Source organism: Diprion similis, chromosome 12, assembly GCF_021155765.1.
Source record: "Diprion similis isolate iyDipSimi1 chromosome 12, iyDipSimi1.1, whole genome shotgun sequence".
In the NCBI taxonomy this organism is placed as follows: domain Eukaryota; kingdom Metazoa; phylum Arthropoda; class Insecta; order Hymenoptera; family Diprionidae; genus Diprion; species Diprion similis.
The window spans coordinates 7,811,094-7,828,763 of record NC_060116.1 but is presented as its reverse complement, the minus strand read 5'-3'; the positions used below and the strand labels follow the sequence as shown (position 1 = coordinate 7,828,763).

Genomic DNA, 17,670 nt, shown 5'->3' with positions numbered 1-17,670 from the left:
ATTCTTACTCTGCAGAGAAAACATTACTGGAAAGCTCATGTTCAGCTCAAATTATGGAACTTTGGTTGACTCTGTGGGTCGTGGTCTTGGAGTTTAGAACTCTTAGGCAAAGTTACGTAGTTTTGTGGCTGTTAAACTATGAGGAATAACGAGGCTTGAAAGATCTTATTTTGGCAATTGCGTTACTGGAGATCATGACCGAAATACAACCATCTAATATATTCGAAATTTATTCATAGAGTTGAAAGAAATCACACGGTGTACAGATTCGCTTGATTTTTCAATACGAGCCGAAATCTTGTCCTCAACTCTACTTCTTGATAATTGTAAAAAACTGTATCATCAAGGCATTCTTTCAATTTCTGCGTTTTGAACGCCCCACCTTCCGTCCTGATTTTCATCACTTGATCCGAGGTTGATGTACGCGCTACGTTCAATTAAGTTTATGGAACCAACCGGCGGTGTTTAAACGGCCGGTGTGATATTACTCCGTCTTAATTCGTTTTCCGGGATAAGCTGCCGTTGAAGGTTCTGGAAAGTTCGGTCGTCTCTGCAGGTCGCTTTCAGGGAGGCATTCGTACTGAAGGTATAGCGGATAATTTTACGAGGGACGTTTTAACGCCCGTAAGATAACTCGACGCATTTGAAACCGCCTCTCTGATCGCATTTAACTTCCGGTGGTGAGCTCCGTGAGGCTGAGTCGTGCAACTTTGCACGTCTGTATGCATGTGTTAGTAACGTGTATCGTTGAGGTGAGGCCTGAATTGGCGCATCAGCTATTTTTACGACCGCTTGAGCGTCGCCGTTACTGCAACCCCTGATATAGTGGAACCAACGATTATGTGAGGTACGTGAACGGCTTGGACAAATGAGTCGTGAATGGGAGGTGAGGTTGACAGGGTTGACATTGACTGAACGGTTCAGCGCGTTGCCTCGCCAGATGCTGCACCAGGGTTTAAATGCAACGAGAAAAAAGGAATTTAAATTCGGATAAAAAAAATGTTTATACTCACGAGCAGACTGCCTCGGGGGGCTTTGGGGTTCAAAATATCGTCTGCAAGAAGAAGAAGAAGAATGGAACGAGATTTATTCTGTATCAATAAATTCTACCAATATTTTCTCTTGGCTCAGACCAGACGTATGATAATACTCAGAATTTTAAACAATCCTGATATCGGGGGGGGGGGGGGGGGGGGGGGGGGGGTGTTGAAAAATAATCTCACTTAAATCATGTTCCTAGTTTATATTCAGAGAAATTAGCTCGAAGGATATCTGAACGTAAATAAACAGTAGGAATGAAGTTTCAGCTAAAGGTTATAATGCGATAAAATGTTAGACTAGAGAGGCAGTGAAATTCTGTTGTACCTGCGCAAACACATTAAATTGACATCTGATATTTGTGGTCGATTTTTATGTCCCTATTTTATGTATAAACTTATACTCCTCATCCGTCTGCTAGCGCTTCCTCTGACGTAAAGGATACATACATATATATGTATAGGTAGTATCATGTTGTGAGATAAAAATTTCAGAGCCTGTCCTCATGGCTTTATCCTTTCTACATTTTATATTGTTATATAGCTGTGCACGTACGCTGCACGTATTATTTCTAGATACCAGAAATTCAGAAAAATATGATTCGGAATCTGATATCTCTATCTATAAACTGGAATGATGGCCGAGAGGTTAGAGTCGATACTTCGCGGTATTTCAGTTTTTGCATGGTGCAGGATTTTATTTATCACGCGAAAAATGAAAGCTCGGAATGGTAGAGCGCGATAATTGACAGATGAATGATTTTCAATTGACATTGATAATTGAACTATAATTCAAATTTAATAGACGTTCGTCGAACAGCTTAAGATCAGGGTAATCACACGCCTAAGAGATACTTGAGCCATTTTTTGCCCAAAAACGTTTCAAATCGCGTCACATCCGGTTCCGTCTCCCAACTTGTTCTTCCCTCCAAAGAATTAGGTACTTCGTTCACCGGGAATAGCTCCTCGTAATTCTGTAAGTAATTAAACATACACGTAGACGATTGAATATTTTTTTGATCAAATACTGAATCGACTTCTTACAGTCAAGTGTCATTGTTATATTTCACCGTTTTTCTCATTCTGCTGTAATCATCGTTGTAAATTCTCGGACCGTTCCTCGCGTGATCCGGTATTGTTTTAGTACCGTGTAGAATCAGAGTCAAATTACCGATAACCCCGCTGTTATTCTGTGGCCCGACCTGTGATTTATGCAAATTAGAATGCGTGGCATCCGACAAGTATCATTGTTTCCCCGAAAGCTTAGCGTACAAATTTTCGCGAACAATACATGTTCGTACTCACCGAATCTGATATCTGGAGCTGCCACATCCCACGAGGGTCTTCACCCCAACTTGCCACTGACATGAACCTCCAGTTGAGGAAACCCTCGTCAGAATCATCCAGCTTTCTGGGAGCCAAAATGCGAACACTCGTTCCTTTGCATTTGCAAAAAAGGGAAAAGAAAATTAAAAAAAAAAGATGAATTTAGTTCGCCGTATAATTGTTCCCCTCATTTTATTACGAATATTTTGCGAAGCTGTTATCGATACAAAACAGGCTGAGGTAGTTTTTGCTTACCGGACGGTGACGTCAGATGCATCTTCATCGCGCCCCGAACTGTGTACCGTATGTTGACTTCGACTTGAACGTGTTCCAAGTAGTTTATTTCATTTTCATCCCTGGCGCAGCCATCCGTATCAAAGGTGACGCGAACCGGGTTGCCGTAGGTTAACGTTTCGTTCGAGCTAACAAGACAAGAAAGCCATGAAACAGTGTTCGTACAATTCACAGAGTTCCTTGTTATTCACTACTATGAGACGGTGCTACGCCGTTCCGGAATTATAATTAATTGCAAGCGTTATTCTTCAAACTCTCTCTACTTAGTTCGTCGCAAAAGTGGGTAGCTGTTTCTGCTAGCTAGAAAACTCGGCGTTGATGTTTGTGTGCAATTTCAAGTCGTATTTTTCACGGTTATAGCAGTGTCAGGGTGTCAGTCGGGGTTCGTTGACAGGCTAGAGCTGACGTAAGGAGAGAAAACCGCCAGGGAACGGAGGCCTAGAGGGATTTGAAGTGAGCGTCAGAATGCGCGCGTCATAGGGATGTTTAATTCACAAACTCAGGAAGCGCCTCCACCTCCCTTCCTCCCGTAGCTTGTGAAGCTCTCATCATTATTTGACGCGGAAGGATGCCCCGGTGTGCGGTGAAATGTCCTGAATTCATTCAGTTATAGAGTGTGCCCCTGTAACGTTTCGTCCTTTTGTGCATACAAATAACTTTAAATAGCTTAGCGCCTCTCATCACTCACAGCCTCATAATTGTTCAGAGGTTTGCGCATCGAATACCCCGATGCAAATGAAATCCTAGCAATCCTTCTCCCTCCTAGTCGCTCTAATTCACGGATTGGATTGATCGCCGCAGGGACACTGCACGATCGATTTACTTATTATTTAACTTTCAGCCTGATTGCGATTTGTACTTACACGAAATCCGCCGGCACGTGGCATTCTCTTTTATCAGGAACCGTCGTCCAGTTGTATCCCGTTGTTACGAGGGCGTACGCATTCATGAGGCCGAAACCAAATCTCGGATTGAACCAGAATCCAGCTGCGTTCTTGAACCAACCGGGATTTTCGCTGTTTTAATAAAGGGAATCACGATCACGTGAATGTACGAAACACGGTTCGATACGCAGCCGAAGGCTGTTCAATCCAGTGAGGAATAACGAAAATTTCACTTAAGGAAAACGTCAAACCATTTTCAGGGAAAATCCTCCCAGGCACATTCGTATGGAATTTTTTACTTGCAGGCTACATAATCAACGAACAATTCGTACCGGAAAAAAAGCATAAATTGATCACTTATGGTTTATAGTAGAGCTGGTGGTACAAGAGGAAGAACCGTTTCGTCAAAGGTAAACATCGACAGCTAGCTCTGCAGTATCAATTTGTACAACCCTCGGGATTGAAGGAACGAGCAAAATTCGATGAAGCGTGAAATGCGCTTGATTTCAAACGAGAGCTGCTTGCTAAATTTTGCAAACGGGTCACGATCGAATCTACGCCGTTTTCGTATTACGGCGAAACGAATCTGCTGTAGAATTGAACACTTCAAGATGAGGTTCTCTCCGATATGCTCAGCTCTGCACTTTTCCGAGCGGATTTAGAAAAATTCCAATCCTCGAAGCATTCTGCTCGAACAAATCGGTAATGTGTCGAATTTTCGCAACAGGTTTTTTCGCTCATCACTATTCGTCAAACACTCGTCAATTGAATTTTCTCGGAACCATTCTCATACCATGATTCGAAAATTTGGCCGCATTTTTTACTCAGCTGAAGCTATTTTCGGCTTATGGAAAAACCTGACATAATTGGTCTACATGACAAACGCACACTTGCCTTAAGGGTGCGTATTCCGAGGTCCAGACAATCAGATGCTGCACGTCTCTCCACGTCAGGTTTTCACTGGAAGAGAATACTACTCGTGAATTTCTCAACTTGTCGAATAATTTATTCGTTTCGGCTAATAGATAAACTCGAAATGTCGGTTTAGAAGTGAAGAAATTACGAGATATTCATTTCGTCTTAGACTTTTTATCCCCCACTTAGGGTTTTTAAAAAATTTCCAACTAATCCAGGTAATCAGTTTCAGACGCCTACTTGATATCGCTAATGGTTTACGCTAGGACATTTTTAATTACTTAATTAGTAGAAATTGTTGTTCAATGGCCGGCGGAGGGTCAAACTCTACGTCTTAATTCGCTTTAATTACTGCCTAAAATATAGGTCGAGATTGTTTTTAACGGTCGTTATGTAACCGTAAGCTAATTGGTGCTGGAAATAAATCATTTTGGTTACTCACTTGACTTGTAAAGCGAGTGCCAAAATACCTGCTGCTAACGGGGCTGACGCTGACGTCCCTGTATGTCTGGTGGTGCAAGTATTTCGCAGATCAGTTGTAGCCTGGAAATTCAAATTAAAAATTGAGTCAGCTCTGATTTTATGTGGTCCTATAAATTGTAATATTCTTATTACCCTGAACATATAAAAAAAAATCCTCCAAGAAACAAGGGTTCACACTATCTGGCCTACTGCAGGAATATTCTTCCAAGAGGTGATTTAACGAAGAGTAAAGACCGAGCCCTTATGTTTCCCGCAGTTATTTATCACTCGGTGTGATGTAATAGGTAAATATAGCGTTTTTGGAGAGCCGTTCCAAGGAAGATGTGATACGATTTACGAATTGGAGTCACGGAATAAAAGAAAGAAAAAAAAGTTTGAGGGTAATTAAAAGATTCGTGATATCGAGTTTCGCATTTTGAAAACACGGAAAAATCGTTCGACTGACTTTGAGTCTACCTGCGCGTAACAAGTTTTTCTGCTAACTATTGAATGTGTTGTCAAAATCATTATGGAAAAGCAAAGAAGTAGCAGGTTTTGGCGAAAATGCATGACTGCCCAAGTTTACTTTATTCTTTATTCACATTCCGAAAACGCTGAATAAACAATTTATCTCTTCCCTTGTTCTTGGGATTGACGAATAAAAAATTCCCTCGCCGAATGACGAAACTTGAGCGAGGTAACAGACGACTTTCGGAAATGACGCCGTTCGACGTCGACGCTCTTTGGCCTCTCGACACGCGGTGTACGTTGCTGACAGTTTTTGTCTGCAATTCTGTGTTTCGTGTCTAAGAGGAATTTTAACCTAATTATAAGACAAAAGCAACTCACAATCATCTGATCGTGATAAGCTCCGCTGCTGTACGTCGTGGCGAATGTGGCAGGGCAGCGTTCTCCGTACCAAGGAAACCGTCCCGTTTGACTTGCGGACCCTACGGCAACGGTGTAGATGCTTCCGACGTATCCGTCACATCCGCAATCGTCAGCCCTCGAGCCCCCGTTACCCGAGGCCCAAACGTAAATACAACCCTTGCCGTCGCGACCCTAGAATTAATACACACTGCATAATTGAGGTTTACAATTAATGGTGTATTTTGAGACTTCGTTATCCGTTGGTAATTACGTAATTGGCGTTGAGGCGGGTTCTTTGGCCTAAACGCAACGGGAGTACGTGAGATATATCGCGTTAAGCTTTTCACCGGCTTCTCTCGTCTTTATTCTCTCGCTCTCTCTCTCTTTCACTCTGAAATATTGACGATTTGAATTCAAAGCAGTATACGATCTTTGTGCGAAATTCGCGCGAACAAAGGCGAGAGAAAGAATAAATTTCGACTGAGAAAAGAGGTTTCTGTTGAAAATTTTTCCTGTAAAAATAACTGCTTTACGTTTATAGCATAAAATACATAAGAAGAAAACGCGGTGTGTACTTCTCTAGATTATAATTTGGTGTCAATTTAATACTATTTCATTTTGAATTTCTAAATTGGCCATAAAAATTCTCCCACATCAGTCTACCACTGCAAATTTTCTTCAATATTAAAAGTACTATTTTTTATTATACACGGCTACAATAATATACAGACGAGTTTTCGGCGGACCATGGATTCAAAAAATCAACTTTTTTGCGTTGCAAACTTTAAAACTGAGTAATAAAAAACGCCATCACGGGCTTCTCCGTTAGCCCTTATGCAAATATTAAACAACTTGAGGGATAAACCCTTTCAAAGTCGCGGACGATTTCTGCCAGTATTTTGAACCACAAAACCAGCTTGGTCGAGTGAATAAGATGAATAATACATAATAATAATAATAATAATAATGGTGCTAAGGGAACCACGGAAAAAAGGGACAAATAAAAAAACAGCCCACGTCACCTGCGTGATCCCCTTGTGAAGAGCTTCCAAAGCGAGTCGTCCAGGTGCCTCGAGGCTCCTTCCGTCGTCCGCTGGGCCCCAGGAGGCGGTGTAAATGTCCACGAGGTCTGTGCGGTAGCCGAGCGCTTCACCCTCGACCCTGTCGTTCACCACACCGTCCAAAAGTTTGATACCGCCGATGGAGGCGCCGAAGGCAACGCCAACACCGCATTTTCCATTGTTCGCTCGCATAGAGATTTCCCCGGCGCACCTTGTGCCGTGTCCGTTGATTCCTGAAAGGTCCAATTAAAACAACCATCCTACGTACTACAATTTTCCGCGGTTATAACACGGCGCCCGAATTTATAAATGTAGAATACCCAAGCGGGAGCGCGGGAACAATGCCAGTCTTTGTTTTTTTAGTCTATATACCCATTGTATTTTCTAATCTTTTTTCAAACGTACTCAAACCTCCAGTGCCGACTTTACTTTACTTTCTCTCACCAACTCAGCCTTCTCCAAAACCTAATATTGGATCTGCTCTAACGGGCAAACCAAAAACAAATCCACATGGCATCACGAGTGACTCGCTTACAAGTATCAATTTCCAAATGAGAGATGGTGAAAGAAATTCAGAATTTGTTGAAAAATCATTTGATCGATTTTAGGCTCAAGGCGAAATATTTTGGGGGATTATGGGGCACTAGAAACGTACTGATCATCCACGGCAATTGAGTTTTCCTAATATTTGATATTGATTACCTCTTCTGATCGTTCTGATCGTGATTAATCTGTAGGCGATTACGTAAAAACCAAAAAATAGAAACCTCAATTTTACAGTAATGTACGAAATAATTTTGTAGTTTGCGAGAATTCATTTTTTCAATTTTGGAGCACAATTCCTTTGCTCTATAAAGTGTGTTGTGCATTTTTAAAGCATTGTACTTTACAGGGTCAGACTATATTTCAGTACTACTGGCAGAACAAAGTAACCGTATCAATAAATTTTTGGGAACAAAGTTGTTGAGGATATTTGAATATTCGAGCCTAATAATTACCCAACTGCGAATGCATGTAAGTAATACGTAAGAATGATGCGTGTTAGAAAAAATGGAGAATCGCTGAATTCAAATACAGGCAAGAGGCCATTCAAATATTACGTCACGCTGTGTTTGGCCATTCAGAACCCCCCCTCCTCCTTATATCACACATCGTCACGCAGTTTTTTACCCCATTAATAATATGACGGATAATGTCAATTGTCCGACAAAAAATAAATAATATTGCATAGAAAGAGCTTGATGTGTCATTACAGTGTATCCTCTACCCTCACCCCCCGCCTCGGATTGTCACGTTAAAGCTCATCCCTCTCGCCCCCCCCTCTGAGCGCGTGACCGAATATTTGAATGGCCTTTAACCGGGTAGGTAGGTTTTGGGATCCTTCGTGGGGTTTATGGATGCGCGTGTGAATCTTTTTTTTCAATATTGCCATTGGGTAGTCCCATTAGGGATCAGGAGAGGTTAGAAAGGTCGAGATGTTACTAACTCTTGTAATCCACAGCGTTAAACGGACGCAGAGATTTTTTTTCTAAAACAGATAAAATGCTCGGTATGAGAGTCTCCAGACTTATTCGTAAGATTTTTCAATTTTGATGAGGTTTAATTTCCCATTTCATGCCATTCTGCAACCATTTTTCAGTCTTTATTCAATTCAATTATTATGTCAATCTCAATGTTCATTTTATCAATTTATCTCTGTAATGATCTGAATGGGCAAAACGCAGCTCTGGATCATCTATCCCGTTCTGTGGTACGCTAGATAGGGAGGGATGTTGAGATCGAAGACTTCGAATCGAAGAGGACAGCCGATCGTCATGCCACACTAGATAATGCATGTCTTCCAAACTCCTTCCCGGACTTGATTCGCATTTGAGAACGACAATTTGCATCCCCATGTGTCGCGTTCAAAAGAACGCAGATGCGAATTGTGTTTTTACAGAACTTTTCGACTAGTCCTAGATATTCACGAATGCTGGACAGATCAATCGGTCACGCTTTTTTCGTATTGATTTCTCGAATGGACACATGAACAAAATAAAGCACTCTTGATGTGTTGAGCCTTCGGTTCTTTGGTCAATTTTCATGTTTGACAGCGTTCTGTACGCGTCTACTTGATACTTTTTGATTCTTAGAGAAAGCGCGGCATTTACAAGCCAGCGCTCAACGCGCCGGGACAGAAATCTCAAAATTTACAGTGCATGGATGGTAAAGAATCTTCGAAGAATTATTTACGAAATATATTCGTCCCTACGTTTACTTAGTTTTGCGTGGGTCTTTGTTTTATCATGAAATCCTGAATCGTGTTAAAAAATTACAGCCTCCAACCTATATTCTCTGTTCGCCTTTATTGAATATCATCTCGGTAAAAATTGATAAATGGAGTATTTTACAGTAGAGATTGCGACGTGACACGAAAACCTCTCAATCTTTGTTAGATCATGATTCATGCACCAGGGTCGTTGTATGTTTCTTCCGTTTCTTTATTACGCCTTCTTTCAATCGATCGTCTTTAATTACCTGTGGATTCGTATCGTGGGATTGGATCTGGATCCGCCTCGTTGACGTCATAGCTGATTGCCGCATCCTAAAATACATATTCATATTCCAGTAATCGATCACAAAGCACAAATTTCAATAATCCCTGCAAAATCGGCCGCGGTAAGTGAGCTTGCGAATTTTCTTCGTCGAAAATACAGAAGACTGATCTAAACTCGTCGTACAAATGCAGGGATCTGTACTGTTAGACTTACGTAGTTGCTCTGCAAGTCCTCGTGAGTATATTCGAGCCCGTCATCCAGCACTGCGACCCGAATACCACGACCCGTTATCCCCAGCCGGTAAAGCGGCAGGACGTTGAGATCCAGCTTCGGGAGATCCTTGGTAGGTCGTGTATCTTGCTAGGTTAAAAAGAGCGCGATATTTTGATTATGGAAATGGCTGTCGTGTCTGTGATTAGGTGATTTAACTGCTTAGTATAATATAATATAATTACTTCGTATAAATAAATCTGGAAATTTTGTGTCACGCAGATCACCGTGGCGAAATGTTTCGAACATGAGCTTGCTATTTTACAATGAATTCTGGCTTAGCCGTGATTATACGTGAAAGAGCCGACTCTTAATCCTTTGCAGCATGGATCGATCACCGTTTAATTTAGACCCATATCTGCCCCGGTTTATTCAGCTTTACGAGACCACACATGGTGGGTTTAGAGTAGATAAAAAGCACACACAATATTACCGTGTTAAAACAAACCCCTACAACGGTATGGCGCATAATTTTCCGATAAGATAAAGGCGCGACATTTGTACAATGAGCTTGGAAGATTACACTACTTTATATCGGTGAATCGCAGCTTTGTGGGCGAGAGTAAAAACTCTGAAATAGAACATGCATATCGCAGTTCGCAACGGTAATCGGGAATATTTCTTCGCGTTACGAGGAATATTGGATCTTCGTACAGTCTTTACGTTTGTAACACACTCACCAAGTACCATTCCTGACCCCAGAGTTCGTCGTTGAACATCTTCGAATTCTCTATCTCTTGGATCGAACGTTTTTTGCGTTCTCTTGCAGAGCTTCTCGAAGCAGACTTTCCACTGTGCTTTTCTGACTCCAACGATTTTTTCGGCTGCGTGTAATTTCTCAAAACGGGAAACACAGCTTCCTTAGCTCTCAGTGGCAGTCGTTTTTCCCTTACCAGCGGCCGCTCTGATTCGAGATCTTCCAAGGACACGTGGTCCCGCTTTTCTCGATGTATAATCTTCTGTCTATCTGCCCAGATTACCTTGAAATCCATTCATTTTATCAATCTCTGTAGAAATTTTTCCAACTTTAATCATGCTTGAATCTTGAGAACAATTTTGGCATGACAAAAATTCAGTATTCCTGCAAAGAGCGAGGGCCCATTTGATCATATTTTTACTGCGTATTAAAAATTTGACTTGTGTGGAAAAAATTTCATCTTTGGATTGTGAATCAGGGCACGTGGCTTTGCCGAAATACCTAATTTACCACGTACCGGACTCGTTCGTCGGGAAATTCAAAGCTGCATAAATTTTCTCTTCAAAAATTTGTACGTGACGAGAGCAGCGCACGTAACCGCCTATGTTTGAGATAAATTCGTTAACCGTTTTACCTTCGCATGCGAGTTCAGAGCCTTTCCAAGTCGCGGATGTCCTCCTCTCTTCTGATGCTGAGGGCTGTTGTCTTTGTGCCATAAATACGTGTCCTCGAATCCCAGTACCTTAATTCATAGTGTCATAACGCGTTATATGCGAGGTTGTTAAACTCATCGTCAACAAAGACGACCCATAGAATTCATCTTTTAAGTTGACAACAGTATCAAAATGAGCCAACTGACTTACAAAAGAGGAAAGAAGAGGGATGACATAGATTATCGTTTCAATAGTGAATAAATAAGTTTGGCACATTTAGAGGAAAATACACATGAAGGTGCTTTGGTTAGAATTGCAGGGTTTACGATGGACCTTTCTTTGCAGTAAAAAAATTGATCAACATGCGGGATGTGTTTTTTCACAGGATAAATTCCCGACCTTCTGCCATTTACACGGCTGTACGAGACAATGCAATTTTCGGCTCTGAGAGATTAAGGGAAAGTCCGAATGGGACAGCCAGTTGAACAGAGTTTAGCGCAGACACATCGGGCCGGCCGGGGGTGCAGCGGTATCGTAATTTACAAGCGACGAGAACAATCAATGGGGGTTGCACACCGTGCGGTAAAGTGCAGGCGCAGGGTGCAGGTTCAACTCCATGCTATCCGGGTGAAAATTGAATCAATATACGCCGATTCCGGCGGCTTGGTTTCGGGGCGGCCTCGTGACGTAGGGGGTAGTAAATTCGCGTCCCGACGCCCGAAATTCTACGACCCTTCCAGGGACGCTCGCACCAGGATAACATCGACGCTCAGCTGCTGGCTTGCCACCGCTATGGCAGATAGTCCTCGGTTATAAAGAGCGCGTAACGCACGCACGCACGCGTGTACGCCAGTCATACGGGCGCACGTGCGCGCACTCGTCGCCCCTACGATTCCCCGCCCCTTCGCCCTCCGCCCTTTGCTCTTAGCCAGCTCCAAGGGCCCGTCGATCTACCACCTGGAACTAGCAGAGGCGGGATCGGCGTCGCGTGCCAGCCACGTTGTACGCGCCTACGGTGTCGTGGTTACACGCGCCAGCCAGCTGTGGCATCGATACCATACACGGTGTGTGCCTCCCTCCGTTTTGTGTCTATAGAAAGCCGCAGCGGGCTTCTGGAATCTAGATCTACCTCCTCTGCGCAACACGTCAGACCCTGCCATGTAGTAGAAACGCATTATTTCTGCTCCTGGTACTTGGCTCGCGCGCGTTCGTCCGGTCGATGCTTAAATATGCGATGTTGACATAACTACCCCTGTTTCACATCATGCAAGGGAAAAGCACCGGAGTGTCGATTATAAATTTTCTGATAAAAATTTCCTCGTTCTCGCAGGACTCGCAACTTGAAAAATCCTTTCGATCACTGAGACTCTCTCCAAATCCTCTTGCTCGTAACTATAATAACGCGTCTGCATTAGATATCGGACAAGTTTTTTGTTATGTTGATCGTACGATTTGAAAGCTCCAGCTTACGATTGCCCATCATTGGAACGAAACGGGTTACACTTTCTTTATACCAGCACACACGATAAGTGGTTTGAAGTAATTTCGGGTTGCGCGAGGATGTGATCTTGGTGATTTATTAGACCCGGGAAAGTTTATTGCTAGCTGCAGCGGCGGCTTACGATTTCCAAATCTCTGATGTCGAGGAGGATGTATAAATAACGAAAGCTGCAGGATGCCAAGAATCGAGAAGGCAGGTCATTACTTCTCCATCAGCGTGATATCTCTTATCCGTATTCAGATTCTCTCACCGACTCGACCTCTCTCTCTCTCTCTCTCTCTATCTCTCTTTCTCCCTCTCTCTCCTTCTATCTCTTTCCCTCCTGCACGCTGGCTCATCCTTCCTCAATTCCCTCCTGCCCTATACATCCCACTGGGTATCTTCTCAGTCCATTTGTTTTGATCGGATTCCCAACTGTCTCGCGTAATCCCGGACCCCTAAGCTCGCTGCAGGCGTCGTCAGCCTCCAATGAAAACCCGAACGTCTCTATCTTTGCTCGTCCTCCACCCCCCGCAGACTCATTCCCCCGCCTCTCTCCTACCGTCGTTTCATCTCGTATACCCTCTCATCCCCTACTGCCAAGCCAAGATTAACTATAGACGCGGTCTTCGCCCTGAAAAATGCAACGGCAACGCGGTCCTGATTCTGATAACTGCCCGACTTCCTTCTCCCGTCTTTTATGCATCCCTCATTTTTCCTCTCGGCCATATTCCGAACCAACTAGTCAAGGAACCTCGTCAAGGGGTTGATTCCTCTCTCGGGTATGGGCGCAGTTGGTGGCTAGGATCGAAACGTTGCTGCGAGAATCAGGCTTGAACTTGCTACCTTTAATGGCGAAGACCAACCCCCTCGAAAGGATCTTTAAGAAAGAGCATGGCGGTGAAAAAAGCCTTACCAGTCTTTTGCTCAGTCCTCTTTATCCTAGGCGGTAGCTGTTGGTTTTGATCGAATTCTCGACTGCTGCTCATAATCTCCGACTCATAGTCTCGCGTCCCGATGTCTGCGGCCCCCAACGAACAGGATCCTGGCGTCTGTTATATCTCATTCTAATCTCAATTCCATTTTATTCATTCATGAAGTGATCCCCTGGAAATTAGTTTACTTCTTCGGACGTTTAAAGATTCGAGAAAGAAGCGAAAGAAAAAAATTGAAACTGAACAAAGTCTGGCAGTAATCTCTCGAGGGTTTGGTTTCTGCTCGCGTATGGGTGAGGGTAGCTTGGAAATGATTTTTCTATTTGCTAGCCACGAGCTACCGATTTTCTCATATTTTCTTACTCGACTCAATATAACGCCAATGTTTTAGTTAGCGAATGATTCCTTTTTCACTGATTCTCTCGATATTTATACTTTTACCGATATTAAGGTCCCTCGATGGTCGATATATCATACCTGGTAAATATTTACACTCACTTGGAAATCTCTGAACCGCTTTACGCAACCACCCTATGAGCTAGGCACATATTATATTTACTTTCGTAACAAATTAAACCAGGATAGGTAAGAACGATTCCTTAGCTCACAATAATTAGTCACGATGCGAATTGACCGGTGAAACGGATTACGGCAGGATGTCTTTTAGTCAAGTCTTGGGTCAATTTGACACGGTTTTCCGACCTCGGGGACGTTATACGGGTTACGAATAATCCCCTCGTGATTATAGGGTCGAAATACTAATTAAGAAACTAACTTCATAGCTACCTGCGATCGTTGCGCGATCTCACCTTCTTCTTCTTTTTTGTATTATCGTAGCCATCACGAGTTTCGTTTTTCAAACGTTATCGAGATTCTACGTAGACGGAAAATCGCCTGATTTTCATCACCGATGACGAAATGACTGTAAACTTCTCTTTTTTCGATCTAGGACAAAGAACCTAACGTCGTCGTTTCTGTTTCTCGACGAAATTGGAGAGGCGCCTAGTACTCGTCGAGAATCGAACTGCAAACAAATTCGGCGCTCAATTAATAACGACGTGATGCTGGGCTAACAAGTCAATGCAAAGCAGGATCGCTGATTCAGCAGCTCGACTCTAATTGAAACGAACGACAGTCGGACGGACAGTTCAGCTGGTGGATAGACCTCCGACCCGGGAGCATAAAGGGGGATTGCTAAACCTGTAATGAACTCGCCGTCAGTCGTCTAGTTGGCAGATGTCACTGTCGCCCGTGTCTTTCGACGAGCTGTTTACTCAGCGTTATATATTCGACGAAGATGTGCCGAGCTGCATCTGTAAGCGGGTGATAAAGCCGATTTAACCCGTCAAACCAACTCAAAAGTGGTCGGAATCCCACTCGGGAGAAAAGAAAGTGAGGATGGTTGGGCTTATTCATTCCCTCGCAGCCGAGATTTGGGGGTGGCAAGACCTCCGACCCTCCAGTCACGTTTTTTTGACGTGCATGTGTGACGCGATTAGTTCCGAGAGCCTGCGAAGACGGAATGTTGTGTTCTGGTTTCTGGTATGGGGCACCTATGCCTGCACAAAAGAACCACCGCGTAATTAATGTAATAGAGTATTCTAATTGCACCGGAATTCAACTGCAGCTGGTGCTCTCCTCGTTCCGTGCAGCAGACCGCAATCTGTTCTCCGCAATGCGTACATCCTTCTCTTGTATTATACATTGTATGAATTAAGGGTACGCGTGCGTTGCCTCGCGAGTCTCACCGCGGTTCTAATTATTTTATATAATTAAGCCTACACATGCAGAAATCTCAGACGCTGGGACACAGCTGCAGTTGGAATTACTCAGAGTCAATCAGCGCACACCTGTCGGAGGTGGATTAGAGACGATCAAATCGCGAACGATGAGCAAACATATGAAAAACGAGATTTTTCAATTAGAAAAATTCATTATTAAACTCTTGGCCTCAACGATTCGTGATTGTAGAGTAATCCAGGCGATTTTCCATCTACGGTGAATTTTCTCTCTCTCTCTCTCTCTTTCTCGTCGGTTATTATTCTTCAATTCGCTCGCACAGTGCGAGGAGACGCATTTTATATCTCGTTTGTTTTTCACCCAGACCACCATCCGTGCTATAGGCAGAAGTCCTGCAGGCAGTAAGTGCCTATCCCGACGAGGCGGTGAGAAAGTTATGGGTTTTTATAAGGGTTTGCTGGGAAATGAGTTGTTGAGAAAAATTGAAGAGTAAAATAAAACGCAAAGTGTATTCGTGCAGATGACGTACCATACACGTCATCGTACGTTTATCGATTGTCCTTCAACCACCACTCCATTCATATATTATACTGTATGAAATTCGCGTGGAACGGATTCTGCTACAACATCATATATATGCACACACATACATTTTTGTCGAGCTCAGAGAGTGTTTGGCGAACACTTGAAAATAAATTGACTCTTATCGGATTATCACTTTTACCGATGTGTGCGTGCGTGCGTCTGTCGTTATACGAGCGAAAATTCAAGGATATCCGTTTTTACGTACGCGGAAAAACGATCGCCGTTCGATCGGTGATGGATATACGCGAGATTATTCAAGAAAATAAAAAACAGAATTGGAAATAAAAGAAAACTTTTCTATTTCTTTATTGTGAACCATTCAATGTGATTCGATCGAAATTTCGTTGAATCTTGGACGAAAGCGAAATAAGAAAAACAAAACTGCCAACCTATCAGAATCATTTCGCAAAATTCGCGGAACACCCCAATTCTCTTACATAACCTTGTAAAATAGCTTTGTCTCTTTGACTAGCGCGATGGAATAATTACATTCAATCTTGGCATTCAATGACAAAAGCTTTACAGCTGTACTTGTTGAAAAGATATCGTTTCGCATAACTGGAATGTCTATCTACATACAAGCAGCCAGGGTCTGTACGACGATGCGTAATTACGAGAGGAATAAACGGACGAGAGCCTCGTGAACATTTAGATGAAACCTTATTCCGCGGATCTTGACGTGCCGCAATGGCTAAGCCACACGAGCGAATAATTAGAACGCTTGCAGGTTTTATGAAGATTTTAATTTTCCCTCGACGTTATATTTCTCCTTTCTTCACTTCTCGACTTCTCGTCTCCCTCCGATTCATTCATTTCATTTATACCAAACCAAGGGGTCGAAGCAAGTGCAGAGCGCATCCTCTTCCACATCCCCATATGACACAACATGGATTTGAAACTCGGTTATTCAAGTCTGCGGCAAGTGTATTCCTATCCAATACCGAACTCAGAGTTAAGTCGAGCCTCTACTTCAACTCAATTTCAATCGTTGTCTGATGTATTCCAGACAATATAGACCGACTTTTCGCGACAAACAATGGCTGCTGCCGAGCCTTTATGGTCCCGAAGATTGCCCGCGGCGAAATGCGATGTGCACACCTACCGGACCCAGATGTTTGTAGCCGGACTGCAGGGCCAGGAGGGAGGCTATCTCTGGACCGCCGTCCACCCTGACAACCCATTCGTTTCCATACTCCTCAGGAGTCGCTGACGTCCCGACGCTCTCGGTGGGCGTCGCTGCGGACAGCCGAAGACAGAGACTCGCCAGGCAGATGTAAGCGCTGGAAATGCATCATGCGATTATAGTGCATTTGGAGTTGAATTTTTCAACGAGAAAAACTTGGGACGCGACTGGAGTGTGTATCATACCTCTTTACGTGTCCGTTTAATTAGCGTCTGGATGTTCGCGGAGTCTTTTGTTGTACCCCGAAGGCTCTTGGTAGTCATAACGTGAAATTGCATGGGATTACCGGCTGCTTTGTCGGCTTACAGGCAGAGAGATTGGAAATGAATCAACATGCCGTGCGGAGGATTTAGAAACTGATTAAAATATTCGGATACAGCGGATGGCTGCCGGAGTTCCGTTCAACGTCTACCTTCACTATCTTACAAAACGGTAACAGAATGCAGCTGTGCACCGGGGAAAAGAAATTAAGAAGTTGTTAAGCTCCGTGTATTACAGGAACGAAACCGGCGGTAAAGTCGCATCTTGGATACTGAACACGCGCAAGTGTGTATTTTATACATATATCTATATATATCTATAGGTATGCGCCTGCCTCGGGGTACGGATGTGCATAAAAGCGGATTTCTATTCGTTTTCCCCGATTCTCCGGTTATTTATTTCAATTCCAACTCGATCGAACTGACGAAGCGTTACTTCAGCTCGTATCGCTAGGAAATATGCTGTTGAGGTAGATTTTTT

The 17,670-nt window shown here is 43.3% G+C and overlaps 1 protein-coding gene across 1 annotated transcript; it reads right to left on the bottom strand.

Moving 5' to 3' along the window:
* Nucleotides 1-1,516: 1,516 nt before the first annotated feature.
* Nucleotides 1,517-17,264, bottom strand: LOC124413630 (neuroendocrine convertase 1-like). Its single transcript, XM_046894350.1, has 15 exons — nucleotides 17,236-17,264; nucleotides 16,849-17,026; nucleotides 10,988-11,095; nucleotides 10,337-10,636; nucleotides 9,600-9,746; nucleotides 9,367-9,433; nucleotides 6,811-7,082; nucleotides 5,768-5,980; nucleotides 4,899-4,999; nucleotides 4,436-4,501; nucleotides 3,521-3,673; nucleotides 2,619-2,785; nucleotides 2,343-2,476; nucleotides 2,108-2,239; nucleotides 1,517-2,011 (listed from the first exon to the last, which is right to left on the bottom strand). Exons 1-15 carry the CDS (start codon nucleotides 17,262-17,264, stop codon nucleotides 1,874-1,876), a joined length of 2,205 nt encoding a protein of 734 aa, XP_046750306.1. The 3' UTR covers nucleotides 1,517-1,873.
* Nucleotides 17,265-17,670: the final 406 nt, after the last annotated feature.